Source organism: Antedon mediterranea, chromosome 5 (genome assembly GCF_964355755.1).
Source record: "Antedon mediterranea chromosome 5, ecAntMedi1.1, whole genome shotgun sequence".
NCBI lineage: Eukaryota > Metazoa > Echinodermata > Crinoidea > Comatulida > Antedonidae > Antedon > Antedon mediterranea.
This window is the reverse complement of record NC_092674.1, coordinates 690,231-704,832: the sequence shown is the minus strand read 5'-3', so window position 1 is coordinate 704,832 and position 14,602 is coordinate 690,231. Positions and strand designations below refer to the sequence as shown.

Here is a 14,602-nt window from a genome sequence, read left to right as displayed (position 1 = left end):
CATAACATTTTTGGATCATCCAAAAGAAAAATGTTATGAATACTATACAGAGATCCATTTCACCTATGTTTATATTGATAACACAATTACTGTAATGCGCATTTCTTATAATTATTACATATGTGTGCATGTTGTAGACTATTTAAACCGAATGCATTACACAAATTAAACAGTCATTCATTGTTGGCCCCCATGATCGAAACATATAACGCTTGTGTAACGTTTACATTATTTTGTTCAATCATTTTTTAAGATTCATTCATTTTTAATTTTAATTCTAGAAACAGAAACAGCGACCGCTAGTTTTGAAAAAGAAACAGACACAGCGACCGCTAGTTTTGAAAAAGAACCCGTTGAAGAAACTAATCTTGCTCAAAATATCAAAGGTAGTTCTAACGTTTTTAAAAACATATCAAACCAGCATTGTAGGGACGAGAATTTAGTAGATTTTGGACACAAAAGAGCCGTGAATTATCATGGTGCAAAATGAAAATCTGTCGACACAACTATTTTCTCTTAGAGAATACAGTATACGGTTTCCTCAATTCACAAAAATATTTTCCTACCACTTTTCAAACTAATATCTATGGTTACTCGCAGTTAGTTAATTAATAGCATTTATATGTGTGACTAATTTTCTTGTTTTTAAACATATTTTAGTATTTCAAAATGATGTTCCTGTACTTCGAGTCAAAATGTGTCGACCAAAACAGTTTGGTAATAAGCCAACAACAGGCCGAGAGTCTACCGTATTGCACTAGAGACAAACGTTTTCTGATTTTATTTCAATTTTTTATTTCTGTTTCTTACGTAGCACTAATGTTCCACAGATAAAAATGTTACAGTTTTTTACATTATTATGCAAATTAAATATTTACATATAAGATACATAGAATGCACATTATATTATGTAAATTAAATATTTACATAATTAATATACATAAAATGCACATTAGAGGACAGGACAGTACAGTACAGGATTTGCATAATTCTTTTAGAATATACCACATCCTACAATCATCTTTGATTTAGTCTTTCTAATCGTCGTCTTCTTAGTTCTTCGTTACTTATTCCTTCACTGGAGGCGTGTCCATAAGGGTATGGTGGCAAAGTCGGTGATCTTACATTTTGATGATTGTTAACATCTTCTGCAGGGGGTGCTGATGGATATGACTCACTGTTGTTACCAGGCACTGTAAAAAAAAAAGGATTTTAACTTTAAAATAGTTCTCAATTGGGACTGGGAATTTGGGTCAAAACTAGTTTGACAAAAAAAGTCATGTGCCCAAATATGGTATTGATATGACATCATAATGTCTATATATGGGCACATCGCATTTTTTTGTTGGATAGTGTAGACAGAGCTTTATATTGTAATAGTTTAATATTGTAAATGTCATTAGGTTATTTGGTTGAAATACATAATGAAGATGATCATGTTGATAATAATTTAATGATGATAAAGAGATTTATACAGTGCTGATATGGTGATGATATTTATGATGGTGATGCTGAATAGATTGATTAATATTAATTTATTAGTTTATTGATCATTAAAACATATTGCTTTCCAAACTATCAATAACAATCCTGACCAGTAGAGCCTACCATATTTCACATCGCATTTAGTAAAAAATAAAAATAAATTGAATTCACTGAGGAGCTATAAGCTTGGCCCCTATTCCTAGGAATACCACCAATGGAATAACACCTTTTTTTCTGAGAATTAACTAAATCAAGCAAGTAAACACACCTGAGTGTTGGCTATTCCTCATAGCAGCTGCTATTTGTTCTTCTTCACTCATACCTCCTGTATATGTATCTCGTTGGAACCCATGACCCCCAGACGCCTGAGCCCGAAAGCCTGTAGTCTGCCCTCTATTTGTATTTTGATGCCTTCCTGCAGTAGAACGTCTATAATTTCTCTGTGCTGAGTCACCTGAAATGTATTGTTCACCATTGAGTTTAAGTTTAACTACAAAAGAAGTTAATATTATATATTTCACCTTCCTGACATACCCTTTCTTCAGCAGCTATCTAGGAGTTTAAAACTAAAAACAACCTTTACAGTAAAAAGAGACTTACAAATATCAATGAAAAATTACCAAAATTTGTGACAATTCCAGCTAGAGAATCCATGATTCTCTTTAAAGGGCCTTTAGTGTACGCAAGTCCAACTAAGATACCAGCAAGGTGGCCTGTGAATGAAGCACGTGGTACTAGTATCTGTATAAGGACCAGCTCTACCCAGCATGCCCACTGCGATGGGACACTAATAATTCCCATAATGCTTTGCCTGTAATTTGGCATAAAATGAGTGGTGACCACTTTCAAGGCAAATAGGACACCTGTAAAAAAAATTATAGTTGAAAGAGTTTTTCAATTTTATAAATATACAGTAATATAATCCCCTCAGATGTCACATTATTTCTTTAGCTGCAGCAAGAAGGAAACTTACAAATGTGCATGTTGTCTGAAATCTCACTGATAAAGAAATAAATGATTCAATTTTTTGTGGTGATTGTACATTTTTTACTCTAGACCACCTTGAATCATGATGGCCAACTCCTGATTGGCTCTGTTATCCCCTTTTTTTGTGAGTATACAAAGACCGACCCAGAGTGGTTTTTTTACTAAATTACCTGAAAACCCAGCTGCACAGCTGAGAATGTAGGAATCGTCATCCAGTAGCTCAGCAGCAATGAAATTAACTGCAACCATTACGATATTAGTAATTACAGAAAAAGCAGCTATCAAGTACGCAAAGTAGTAGGATCCAAAACGATGCTCAAGTGACCGTCCTTTCCATAAAAACGACACCATGTTGTAGTACAAATGCCAGTCATCAAGATGGAACCATGCCGCAAGGAAGAGCCTTGACCAATCACTCCGATACCAGACACTAACTGCGCTCACACATACCCTCTGAATTGATGGTTTGCCAATAATACTGTATAAGAATCCATTGAGGACTTTGAGATACACAGCAATGTTTAAACCAATTGTTATCAGCGTGGTAGGAGGAATATGATTGAAGCCAAAACGAGCCAATTGCATAAACAGAAGAACAAGCCCAAAACCTCCTTGTCGTCTTCTTCTCGGCCGCATCATCTTTTATAAATACAAGCTGTGAAAAGCAATTAATACAGTAATTAAAAAGTTATGAGAATAACATGTCTGTATTTACAATACCTCCCTGATTTATTATAATACAAATAAATTTAGTGTGTTGTTATATTTGGATTTTAAAATGTATATTAATTATAGTAATACTACACTACAAATGACTACAAATCAAATTTACTTCAGACAGAGGAGTTGCTACAGTGTGAATATTATCCATGGTCTCCTTTACCAAGTGGGGAATAAATAAAAATATTTACCTTTCTAGTCTAGCTAGACACAATTTGGCAATTGCTAAATTGCAAAATTTTCTGGTGACTTTTTTGGTGCTGATTATAGTTTGAATACATAAAATGATATTAGAAGCTAATTAAACCACCTAACACGACAAAATATACCTTCTAGAACTATTTAATGCTATATTAAGATTAGTTACACGTCGTTTTATGAAAATTCATTTTAAGCAGCACAGTATTGTTTTTGTTTTGATCATAAAAAAAGCAGTCGACACTTACAAAATGTATTATTAAGATTTAATTTAAGTTGATTTGAATTACTAAAAAAATGTATTATGTATTAGAATATTTATTTTATTGTGTTTACATTTTTTTAGTTGGCCTATAGACTTGAAATGGGCCTGTACGCTTATATTTTTTAATTTGATCAAACAATTTAATGATGAATTTAAAAGAACGATAAAAAAAATTGCTGAGTAGTCGTCGTCGCGACAAAATGGCGACTCGGATAATTTCAGCGGCTGTTTTATTTCTTATTTGTTTTCTCACTTACCGAGAAATAAGTCAAACAGACGCAAAAATAGAAGAAAGACAGATTCCTAAATTTTCTCATTTGTCAGGCCCGACACTGAAAGTATTGTACTGGTAAGTAAAAATTGTTTGAAAAGCTAGGCCTACTGGTCGTACACTCTATATGCCAGTATCGTATATTTAATACTGTCTAGCGAGTTGGGCTAAGCGAACATTCCAGCTAGCTTTGCTGGCATGTTACGTAACATCTAGCCTAGGCAATGAAGCCAAGGCAGACATTTTGTATTCTTTTTTTTTCTTCAATGAAATGATTATACAGGTACTAGAATGAATAGCCTAGACCTGGATAATAAAATATAATCCTAGGCTAGGCCGGCCTAAACCTAGGCCAAGCCCTAGCTAGGCTAGGCCTATATTTATTTTCAAATAAATACAGTAATTAATTAATAATGTCAAATGATATGATCTGATGTTTAATGATGTTTTTATATATAAAATAATAAATATAAAGAAAAACAAAAACTGCAGCATGCATGATTTTTATATTGTTGTTATAGCAGGAGGGTAGAGGAGGAGCCTAGCTAGGCCTAGTGCATTTTTACTAATAAATCTATGTAGCTGTAATTTAATAAAGTAGTTTTTTTAAATGATTTATCTATGTATATGAATAAATTTCTAAATTATTTATAACTACAGTATTTTATGTGAATATTAATTTGAATTCTTTTCAGCATATCATGAGGGTACAGAAAAGCCTTCGAGGATTACCGGTTCCACTTGTCTCAACGTTACCCAGAGTTGAGCATAGAAGGGACCAACTTCCCCCCAACTCCTCTTAGGCAAAACCTTGCATCCTTTCTGTCAATGGCCAAGCTAGTGATTATGGGTATGCTGGTGTTTGGTAGTAATCCATTTGAATCCGCTGGAATGAACACTCCTGCCATCTGGAACTGGGCTACTGAAAATAAGGTTAGTTTTAAAGTTGTTGTCTCTGATTTTTGTAAATGAATACTGTACTGTATATTATGTATAACTGAAAATAGTCTATATAAGCTATATATTTATATTATATTTCCTCATCTTTATCGTTTCAAATTAATTAATTAAAATTTCAGTATATTACTGGGCGGTTTAGAACTAATGTTCTTTGCCTGTCGTGTTTATATATTATATTCATGAAATGTATTATTTGAAACTCGTACTTAATTTTTTAATACCTTATTCATTATTGTTTTATTATTGATTGAAAGAAAGAAAATAAATGTTTACGTGGAATTGAATTGAATACTACACTATAATTAAAATATAATTGTTCTTTTTAATTACATTAGTTTGTTTTATCTTCCTTATGTGTTTAAATGTTGTATGATCTGTGTAGAAGAAGAGATCAGTATTAATTTGTTCCAAAAGGGGATTCGTCCTATACAACCTTGGACTGTTCAAACTAAAAGAGACTTGGGGTAGAATACCGTATCACATGAAATAAATGATGTTTTTGTTGAACTGTAGGTGTATGCATGCTTGATGATCTTCTTCATTTCCAATGCTGTAGAAACTCAGTTGTTGTCTACTGGAGCCTTTGAAATTTCTCTAAATGGTAAGAATTTCCAAACTTTCAATTGAACAGGACTTTAGTATTTAAAGGTAGATTTGCAGTACATGATGCGTTTACAAAATTGAAGTGCAGTAAGGCTCAGAATGTCTCAGGGTTAAATTGTTTTTGTTTTATATTTTAAGTTATTACATTTGCATTATTTTTGTCTCTTTACAATTTTCATTAACTTACCATTTCAGATATCCCTATCTGGTCCAAAATGCAATCTGGCAGAATCCCAAAATATGGCGAGTTGGTCAACATCCTGGATAACAATATTATGAATCTTAATTTTAAGGAATAAAATGATAACATGTTTGGTAAGTTTGGAAGTTGTCATTGGTAAATACATAAAAAAATATTACTCTATATTTATCAATGTTTCTATAATAAAAACAATCATTTTGTTTAGTTCCAGATGTGTCCTGCCTTCAATCGTACTTGATTAAGTCTTTAAATGACCTTTGACCTGATGATAGCTGATACTTAAACCAGTGAAACTGGCTGCATTGGCTGGATGTATTCTCAACTTGTTTCTTAAAGACCTAATTGAGTAGATTAAGTGTAGAAAGTATGCTAGGGAAGTTGTACTTGTGTGAATAATGCTCAGTTTAAAAGCTCTATTTAAATTGGCAGGTACACTTCTTCTATCTAGGGATGTTGTACTTGTGTGAATAATGCTCAGTTTAAAAGCTCTATTTAAATTGGCAGGTACACTTCTTCTATCTAGGGATGTTGTACTTGTGTGAATAATGCTCAGTTTAAAAGCTCTATTTAAATTGGCAGGTACACTTCTTCTATCTAGGGAAGTTGTACTTGTGTGAATAATGCTCAGTTTAAAAGCTCTATTTAAATTGGCAGGTACACTTCTTCTATCTAGGGAAGTTGTACTTGTGTGAATAATGCTCAGTTTAAAAGCTCTATTTAAATTGGCAGGTACACTTCTTCTATCTAGGGATGTTGTACTTGTGTGAATAATGCTCAGTTTAAAAGCTCTATTTAAATTGGCAGGTACACTTCTTCTATTTATTAAATATCTTTAAATGTCATAATTTTCACATTAAAACAATTTGATTTGAAAATAAAACATGCTGTATAATTGCCCTAGCATTTATTTGCAATAGTATGATATTGTAAATTTAATGGTGTTATAATTTGATAAAAGAGGATTTGATATTTACCAATAATGATTGTAATAAATTCTTGTTTTTTGAAATGTTTGTATGTTGGAAAATTACGATGTTCTCTCTATATTATGTTCTACATAATGTTTTCAACAGATTGTTGCAATTATTTAGGTAATGTTATTGAACAGTATTTTTTTCCTCATTGTTGAAATAATGAATAAATATTTTAAGGTTTATATTATAGATGGTGTATATTGTTGGTTGTGCCTTTGTAATGTTGGTATTAATTTCTAAAGCTCTGTCTACACTATAAAACAAAAAATGTGATGTGCCCAAATATGGTAGTGATATGATTATGGTTATCAATCAACCATGTGCTCGTAATACAACAAATCTGATAAGAATTATAATACAGTATTTGTTAATATTCACATTCCAAATAAAGTTCAAAATATTATACAAAAGGTTTCTCTCTTATAAGTAAGACTAGTAATATGTTATATAATGGTAACAAATACCATATTTATTACAGTATTTCACACACATAGAGGCTACAACTTAAGTTATACTGTATTTGTTATAAAATTAATGAGATTATATAGATTGACTAGAGGATGAGTATGTCCTCTAGCCAATATAAACCTAATGACAAACATTAAAATATGTTTTCAATCACTTTTTCAATCTTCATCAAATTTGCGTTTTATACTTGGATTGATAGTTATTATGTTGAGCTGCGGTGAAGCTGTATCCCTTTTCTCCGTTTTGATTGACTGCAGTTGAATATGAGGAATTGCTGTAAACAAACCAAAATCATTTTAATTAGACTGGTTACAGTTTGTACAATAATGTTATGGTTAAATAATCCTATAAATCAGTTTTAGTAGCAACTGTATGTCCTGATCTGTGAAAATATGCTAATACAAACAAAAGTGTAAAGCTCTGTCAACACTATCAAACTAGTTTGCCCAAATATGGTAGTGATATATCATCTTGTCCATATATGGGCACATCACATGTTTTTGTCACATAAAGTTTGATAGTGACAGAGCTTAAGAAGTGGGTAGTATACTGTACACACAGCCATAGAATAAGCAGAATACTCTCCTTATCAAAAAATGTTTGCTTTCAATGCATTCAAAATGCCTCCAGAAATGGAGAACACATTACAAATTACAATACAAATAGCAAAACAAAAAGGAAATAATTCATTGTTTGAGGAGTTGTAACAGTATCACATATGCTGTGGTAATTGCATTCATTACTTCTTAGTCATTTGTTCACACAATATTATATGACGGATATAAAGATACCTTTGGGTGCATTACTGCTTTGTGTTGTGAGGACATTAGCATGTGGTGCTACACTTTTGCTGCCGCTTGATTTAGATGTTAAGGTAATAGTAGTGCCCTTTCCTGAAAGATAAAAATCAACACATATAAATCCTTTGATTCAGAATAACATGTTACAAACAGTTTCTTTTTTGAGTGCACAAAGGCGTGGCGAGTAAACATGATATTTGAATCAAAGCACTCACCTGATGATGAACTTAGACTTAACCGTGATGGGAGTACCATACCAGATGTCTGAAAATAGAAATTAAAATCAACATTTATGTACAGTAATTCCACATTGTCTTTAGTAGTAAAATATACATACATTTAACAGAATAGAACAACTTTGGACTTACTTTTCTACTGTTGGACCTAAGTCTATAGTTTGTAGATGAAAAGCAATATCGATCCGGAGGCAGATTCGGCCCATTATGCGGCTTAATAGCAGGAAGGGCAGTGTTGTTCTTTACCCTAGCAACTTCTAGTAGTAGCTGCAAGTCAACACAACAAAATAAATATATATAATTTATTGTCAATCTTGCAAAAAAACATAAATAGAAACATGTTATTTATTGTACAATAGAGAGACTCAAAGACATATCATTTTGTTGTTGCTTTGTTTGTTATTATCTTTTACATCAGAGTATGTAAATGTTATGAAACTTGAAAAAAACTAGGATATTGAGTTAGATTGTTGTTGATTCTTTTATTCAAGACATTCATAGTGCCAACACCATTATAGCTTACCTCTCTGGGAGGGGGACAAGTGAAGGAGTGATCCATACGTGTCTGTACTGCTAATTGTACATCTTCTCCATCTATTACTTTTTTCCCAGCATGATTACCAAATATTTGGGCATCATCAAGAATATCTGTTACATAGCCTGAGAAGGAACACAATCAACTTAAATTTATTCATCTTTTTTTTATTTTTTAAATAGACGACTGCCCTCTATCTTTTTTAAAAATAATTTAATATTGTACTACTGTAGATTCAGGTTTGATTGATTAAGTCATTCATGATTCATATATAAACATTTAACAGTACAATGATATTAATTGTTTTCTTAGCAGAAAAACACAAGTAAAACAATACCCACATAATATTTACATTCGTGATCAACATATTACATTACAATATTACATTTTTTAAAATCATAATTTAATAATATATTAATAAATTAAAATTTATCATTTTTTAAAGAACAATAATGTTTTAATGATGTAAAGAAGAAAGTTCTACAATCCATTTGTAACAAGATTATTATCTAGTTATGTAGATTATTACCCAGGCCTACGTCTACTATGCCTATCTATACGACAGGTCAGACTGAACGCTCCGGAACTTATTTCCCCGGTGGAGCTCAATAGTACAAAACACTGTTCCCACACCAGTAGAGGCCTAGCTATATGAATGGGGAATTAATGACAAAAAGAACCTACGATATGTGAATTCCAACATCTGATTAATAACACGAGGTTCATATTCAGTCACTCCCATGTCTTTTAGAATTGCTACCATGGTTTGAGCGTCCTTTGGGGTACGATTATTTCCCCCGCCACCACCAACTGTTATTGGAGCCGCCATTTTGATTTCAATACACAGTATATTGAAGTATGGAACGCCAATGTCGCATAGCAATGTACAATAATGTTAACATTAAAATGTACCTTTGTGTGAATACTGTAAATGCCATTTGTGTGTTTGTTAATGACATTAATTAATACTAAAAATATAAAAAAAAAAAGAGAACATTAAGACAAAGTACTATTAGCCTTTATTTGGTACAAAATAGGTGCATCTTTTACATAATATAACAGGCTAAATCAACCAAAACATACATAAATTAAGAATTTTATTCGCAAAACCACATTAACAGAACCAACTACTGTATATATTCAATTTTTAAGGGGAAAAATAAATTACATACCATAGCAAGTATAATTGTATTTTTTGTTCTTTTTTCATCAAAATAAACAAAGACTAGAATTAGACACACAGACTGTATCCAAATGAGTTTCAATATCCCCATGTAAAAACCAGTATCATAGAGTACTTTAGACTTGGTCTCGTAGTTTAGATCCTCCTAGTGAGCTCTGAATGGTCAAAAGAAACACGATATATTATGACCACCTTTGTAAAAAGAATATGATAATAGTAATTTCTATCAAGTAGAACATACTAAGTACAGTATTAGGATGACTATAACGAGGCATTTAATAAAAAGGCAAATTGCCTTAAAATGTAAATGTGACATGTTTCGAGAAACTATTCTCATCATCAGAACAGTAAACAACGCCTAGAGTGCTTATATACCAATAGGACATATTGTATGTAAATAAGTAAGTAATTAGCATAATAAAACAAGGAATGTAGGCAACAACCAATCATACGGCAAGTGTGACGCCTAAGTTATAGATTTGTTTGTTCAAGGAAGGTTTACTCCATGAGATGTGGAGGGCTTCCTTGACCTTAAGTTTGAAAGCGGAATCTGCAGAATCCAGAACGGTGAAGCAACCCGCATTAGCGAGGGCCTTACACCGTTCCGAATCCTACAGATGTTGAAAAATGCGAGAAGCCTTGTCCCTGAAATGTTCACGCACCCGCATTGATAACCGTCTATTGGTTTCACCAATATACATGGAATTGCATCCCATACATTTAAATTTATATACAACACGAGAGCGGAACACATCAGGGACAGGGTCCTTAAGACTAAACAAGTTTGAAATTTTGAATGATTTGAAAGCTAATTTAATATTAATACCTTTGCAATATTTATGTGTAATTTTGTCGATTCTTTGTTGTGCGCATTTGGCAAACTGTAAGTAAGGTAATTTAAAATAAAGAACCTTGTTTTGTTCAATAATCGACTCAACTGACGCAACATTGCAAGGAGAAAAAATATAGATATCTGTAAATATTGTCATTAATTATACTGAGTGGAAAACAGTTTTTACTTAAAATGGATTTAAGAGTTGAAATGTCATTGTTAAAGCTAGACCAGGAATTATTGATGATGAGAATAGTTTCTCGAAACATGTCACATTTAAATTTTAAGGCAATTTGCCTTTTTATTAAATGCCTCGTTATAGTCATCCTAACTCGCAAGTTTGGTGGTATTATTCATGATTTATCTAACAAAGTACAGTATTATTGTCCAAGAGATGATCAGTACACTGCTACTTGATGTATTTTGTTAAAAACTTTTGATGAAATTCTGATCGGATTGTATCATTAATAAATTTTTTCTCCATTTTGTCATCTTCTCCTCTTGCACAGTTCTTGAAAACTACATCATCATCCCACCTATAAAATCAAGAGATAATATTGACTAATATGCTAGCCTAGGCTAGTTCGTTGTTGGCTCTTGAGAAAGGCACTCTGCTTCAACCAATGAGGATTGAGGGGGTTTATTTATTCAACTTTGGTTCACAAGGGTACTGTATTACAGCAGTATAGCTGACTTGAAGAGGCCCTATATATACATATATTGAAGCATTTTGTAATTAAGCTCTTAACAGCAGTAATAACTCATTTTACAAACCTTCTTTTAACTTTAAAATCACTGACTTTTTGTGAATTTATTAGCGGATTTCCACTTATTATATTTTCAGTTCTTATTCTTTCTTCCTCTATTTTTCTTTCAAGTTCCTGAAAAAATAAACAATGAAGGTGTTGAATTTAAAGATTTATGAGAAAACTTTAACAGCCAAATAGATACAACAATGCTAGACGAAGATATTAATTATTCCTGTTCACACAACACATTTGAATCAACCAATTACCTTTTGCATCTGTTCCTTGGCCCTTTCTTTTTTAATCTTGTTCAACTCAGCTAATAATTGGGCTGTATCATCATCATCACTATCTGAATCCTATTAGAAAACATAAATAGGTAAGTACTAAAAATAAGTAATATAAACGCATAGAAATTACATTGCATATTTAGAGTCTATTTTAGCTGTTTATCGGCATTTACAGAACTAGGCACAAGTCAATCAAAATTGGAAGGCCAACCGTGGTAATGCAAATTTATTTCTTATTTATTTGATTATTGTTTAAATCTTAAAAGGAAATAAATAAATGTTATTTTGAATTGAATTTTGAATTGAGTGCCAATAGACACATTTTATATTTGAATGGGGAATTGTAAGCTATGTGTTTAAATAGTTTTATTTTAGTATTTGAATGGAGAGTATTAAGCTACCAACTTACAGCACTATCTGAGTCATCCTCTGGGTCATCTGCATCAAGATTGGCTGCCGGAATTTGTTCTAATCGTGGGCGCTTTGTGCTGGATGACTGATCTGTGTGTTATCAGAAAATAATACATTTATTTTAATTTTTTAATTATTTATCATCAAACATATTTTATTTTAAGAAGTATTATCCTTTCTCTTTATAATTTATTTTATATTCATTTTATCTTTGATTGTCTAATTTATATAAAAATCAGCTTTATTAAACATTTTCTGTTTCAGTTTTAACACAGAATATTAAAAACAAACAAGTACAAAGACTAAAAACACTAAAAAGCACACCTCTATTTTTATCACCACGTTTTTCACGCACAGAAGCTCGTTCACGTTCCTCCAACTCTCGTCTGAAGTCACGGTTGCGAACTTCATCATGTGTATCTTGTCCTTGTTGTCTGTCAAAGAAACATAAGTTTTGGTAATAATTCAGCAAAAGACAACTTAATTGTCATCAAAACACTCTACTTTTATAATGGAATAACCCTATAAAAATGGCAGTTGATCCAACATATTAAAAATAACAATGTACCTGTATTTTAATTTAGTGTGTGCTGGTAAATCCCTGCTGGAATACTGTTTAGATAGGGCACTTAAGTCTCCTTCACCTTTATTTCGACCACCCCGTGCTGTGTCAAAGGTCGGTCTTGCTGCTGTTGTCATTTTGTCTAGAAAATACAAAAAATTATTTCGAGCTCAATACTTTTTCAAAATTTCCATCACTCAGAGTCCTGGCATTGTTGTGATAAGCAAACATACATAGATGTAGGCCTAAATATTGAGGATATTTCAGGGCTATCTGGTCCCTGGTGCTACCATATGTTTTTTGTATGTCATCGGTATGATGATGGTTTGGTTTACGGCATTATTGAAATACTAATTAAATAAATCAAATATTTTATTTTAATCTAATATTTTAATAACAAATTGTATGTAGGATTGGCAAAATGTCTAGGTTCATCAAGGCTGTCTAACTAGCACCGACGGATTGTGAAATGGGAGAGACCCATCACAATTACCTAATTCTAAAAAACTAGCCTAGCTAGGCATAAACCTAGGCATACCCGGCCCCGTTCTTTTCGCACTCGATCGCGACGCAGTTGTTAATATGATGATGAGGGGAGTGAGGCCTAAAAAAGAAGGCCAGCCTAGCCCGCCTTATTTATATTATTTGGCAATGTAAACATAAATATTAGCTAAAATAACACATATAGGCATATACAGATATAGTACAAGCAAACTACGTTACCAGTTTGTTACAGAAACATGAATTTTATTGGAAAATAAAAGTGACCGAACAACACACGCAAACTCTCTACCCTTACAACAACCAAAGATAGTGTGTAGAACCAAAGAATATAATATATCACAAGAAGAATGAGTATTCCGCGATTTTTGCATGAGAAATTTGTAACAGTGAGTGATGCCCGCCCTCATAAGGGCGGATGTAAATTTAAAGCTCGTTCAAATACTCTACCTTTGAATGATAGAACTGCAAATTGGAATATTGATAATAATAAAAAATGTAAATTGTGCGGTACAAATTCGGACGAAGACATCCATCATTTCATCCTTAATTGTCCAGCTTTAAATAATATACGTAATCAGGAATTATTTAATTTATATGTGGATATGTATAGAAATGGCAGCAAAGATATGTTTGATACTTTTTATACTTCTCCTGAAAATGACAAACTTAAATATATTTTGGGATACTCAGATAATTTAATTGATGAAGAGTGTGAAAATATTTTGGATAGTTTTTGTAAAAGATACCTAAAACAAGCATGGCAATTTCGAAATGATTCACTGAATTCCATGACTCAATAACTATGTTATCTACATTGCTACATTAAGTAAATTGAAAAAAAAGTAGGAGGGGGGAGGAGTTGGGGGTTTTTCGTAATAAGCTGTGTTTATCAGCTGATTTTATTTTATTTTATACACTTTTACTATATCTTGTTTTGTATTCATTGTGTAAAGTAATGATCTACTGTACTGTATTTTTAACTTTTCTGTTAATTGTTATATTTTATAATTGTGAAGGATGCACCTTTGTGCTAAGTGTGCCACCGATCTAAAGGTGTAATTCCAAATAAATGAATAAATAAATATACATATACTAAATAAGACTTGATTTAATAGACATGATACATGTCACATTAAATAGAATTATGATGATAGTTTTTGCAATTGTAAACTATTTTATAATACATATTTATTAACAAACTAGTGTTTATTCACTTTTACAGACAATTATTTACTAACATGCTAAGTTAGTTCACAAAAAAAGGCCTAACACAGCAACACCAAAAATCAACGAATATTACTCAGCACGGCCTATTCTTTACCATTGCCGTGTACTACTCTACGCCCGGTAAATTAAGTATTGTTTTTATG

General features: G+C 32.0%; 5 protein-coding genes across 7 annotated transcripts in view; 2 read left to right on the top strand and 3 right to left on the bottom strand.

Moving 5' to 3' along the window:
• LOC140050461 (MAM domain-containing glycosylphosphatidylinositol anchor protein 2-like) overlaps positions 1–847 on the top strand; it is a 31,048-nt gene extending 30,201 nt beyond the window's left edge. The window contains exons 5-6 of the mRNA XM_072095665.1: positions 282–386; positions 661–847. Coding sequence (XP_071951766.1) covers positions 282–386; positions 661–761 — 206 coding nt within the window. The 3' untranslated portion in view covers positions 762–847. The remainder of the gene's footprint in view (positions 1–281; positions 387–660) is intronic.
• A 170-nt stretch (positions 848–1,017) lies between these two features.
• On the bottom strand, positions 1,018–3,604 carry LOC140050460 (rhomboid-related protein 4-like). 3 transcript variants are annotated; one of them, XM_072095663.1, is made up of 5 exons: positions 3,522–3,604; positions 2,643–3,127; positions 2,106–2,348; positions 1,754–1,939; positions 1,018–1,193 (listed from the first exon to the last, which is right to left on the bottom strand). In XM_072095663.1, exons 2-5 carry the CDS (start codon positions 3,109–3,111, stop codon positions 1,018–1,020), a joined length of 1,074 nt encoding a protein of 357 aa, XP_071951764.1. In that variant the 5' UTR covers positions 3,112–3,127; positions 3,522–3,604. The 3 variants fall into 3 exon arrangements, with proteins under 3 accessions (XP_071951764.1, XP_071951762.1, XP_071951763.1); XM_072095661.1 differs by having other exon boundaries at positions 3,384–3,597; XM_072095662.1 differs by having other exon boundaries at positions 3,560–3,591.
• A 232-nt stretch (positions 3,605–3,836) lies between these two features.
• Positions 3,837–6,271, top strand: LOC140048567 (thioredoxin reductase-like selenoprotein T). Its single transcript, XM_072093311.1, has 5 exons — positions 3,837–4,004; positions 4,622–4,859; positions 5,400–5,487; positions 5,685–5,804; positions 5,897–6,271. The coding sequence occupies exons 1-4, from the start codon at positions 3,856–3,858 to the stop codon at positions 5,786–5,788; spliced, it is 579 nt and encodes a 192-aa protein (XP_071949412.1). The 5' UTR covers positions 3,837–3,855; the 3' UTR covers positions 5,789–5,804; positions 5,897–6,271.
• Positions 6,272–7,191: 920 nt separating this feature from the next.
• On the bottom strand, positions 7,192–9,552 carry LOC140048565 (transcription initiation factor TFIID subunit 9-like). Its single transcript, XM_072093309.1, has 6 exons — positions 9,389–9,552; positions 8,693–8,829; positions 8,302–8,436; positions 8,149–8,197; positions 7,925–8,026; positions 7,192–7,407 (listed from the first exon to the last, which is right to left on the bottom strand). Exons 1-6 carry the CDS (start codon positions 9,531–9,533, stop codon positions 7,292–7,294), a joined length of 684 nt encoding a protein of 227 aa, XP_071949410.1. The 5' UTR covers positions 9,534–9,552; the 3' UTR covers positions 7,192–7,291.
• Positions 9,553–10,994: 1,442 nt separating this feature from the next.
• LOC140048566 (spliceosome-associated protein CWC15 homolog) lies at positions 10,995–13,565 on the bottom strand. Its single transcript, XM_072093310.1, has 7 exons — positions 13,452–13,565; positions 12,735–12,870; positions 12,491–12,600; positions 12,165–12,256; positions 11,735–11,824; positions 11,494–11,600; positions 10,995–11,255 (listed from the first exon to the last, which is right to left on the bottom strand). Exons 2-7 carry the CDS (start codon positions 12,863–12,865, stop codon positions 11,129–11,131), a joined length of 657 nt encoding a protein of 218 aa, XP_071949411.1. The 5' UTR covers positions 12,866–12,870; positions 13,452–13,565; the 3' UTR covers positions 10,995–11,128.
• Between the last annotated feature and the right edge of the window lie 1,037 nt (positions 13,566–14,602).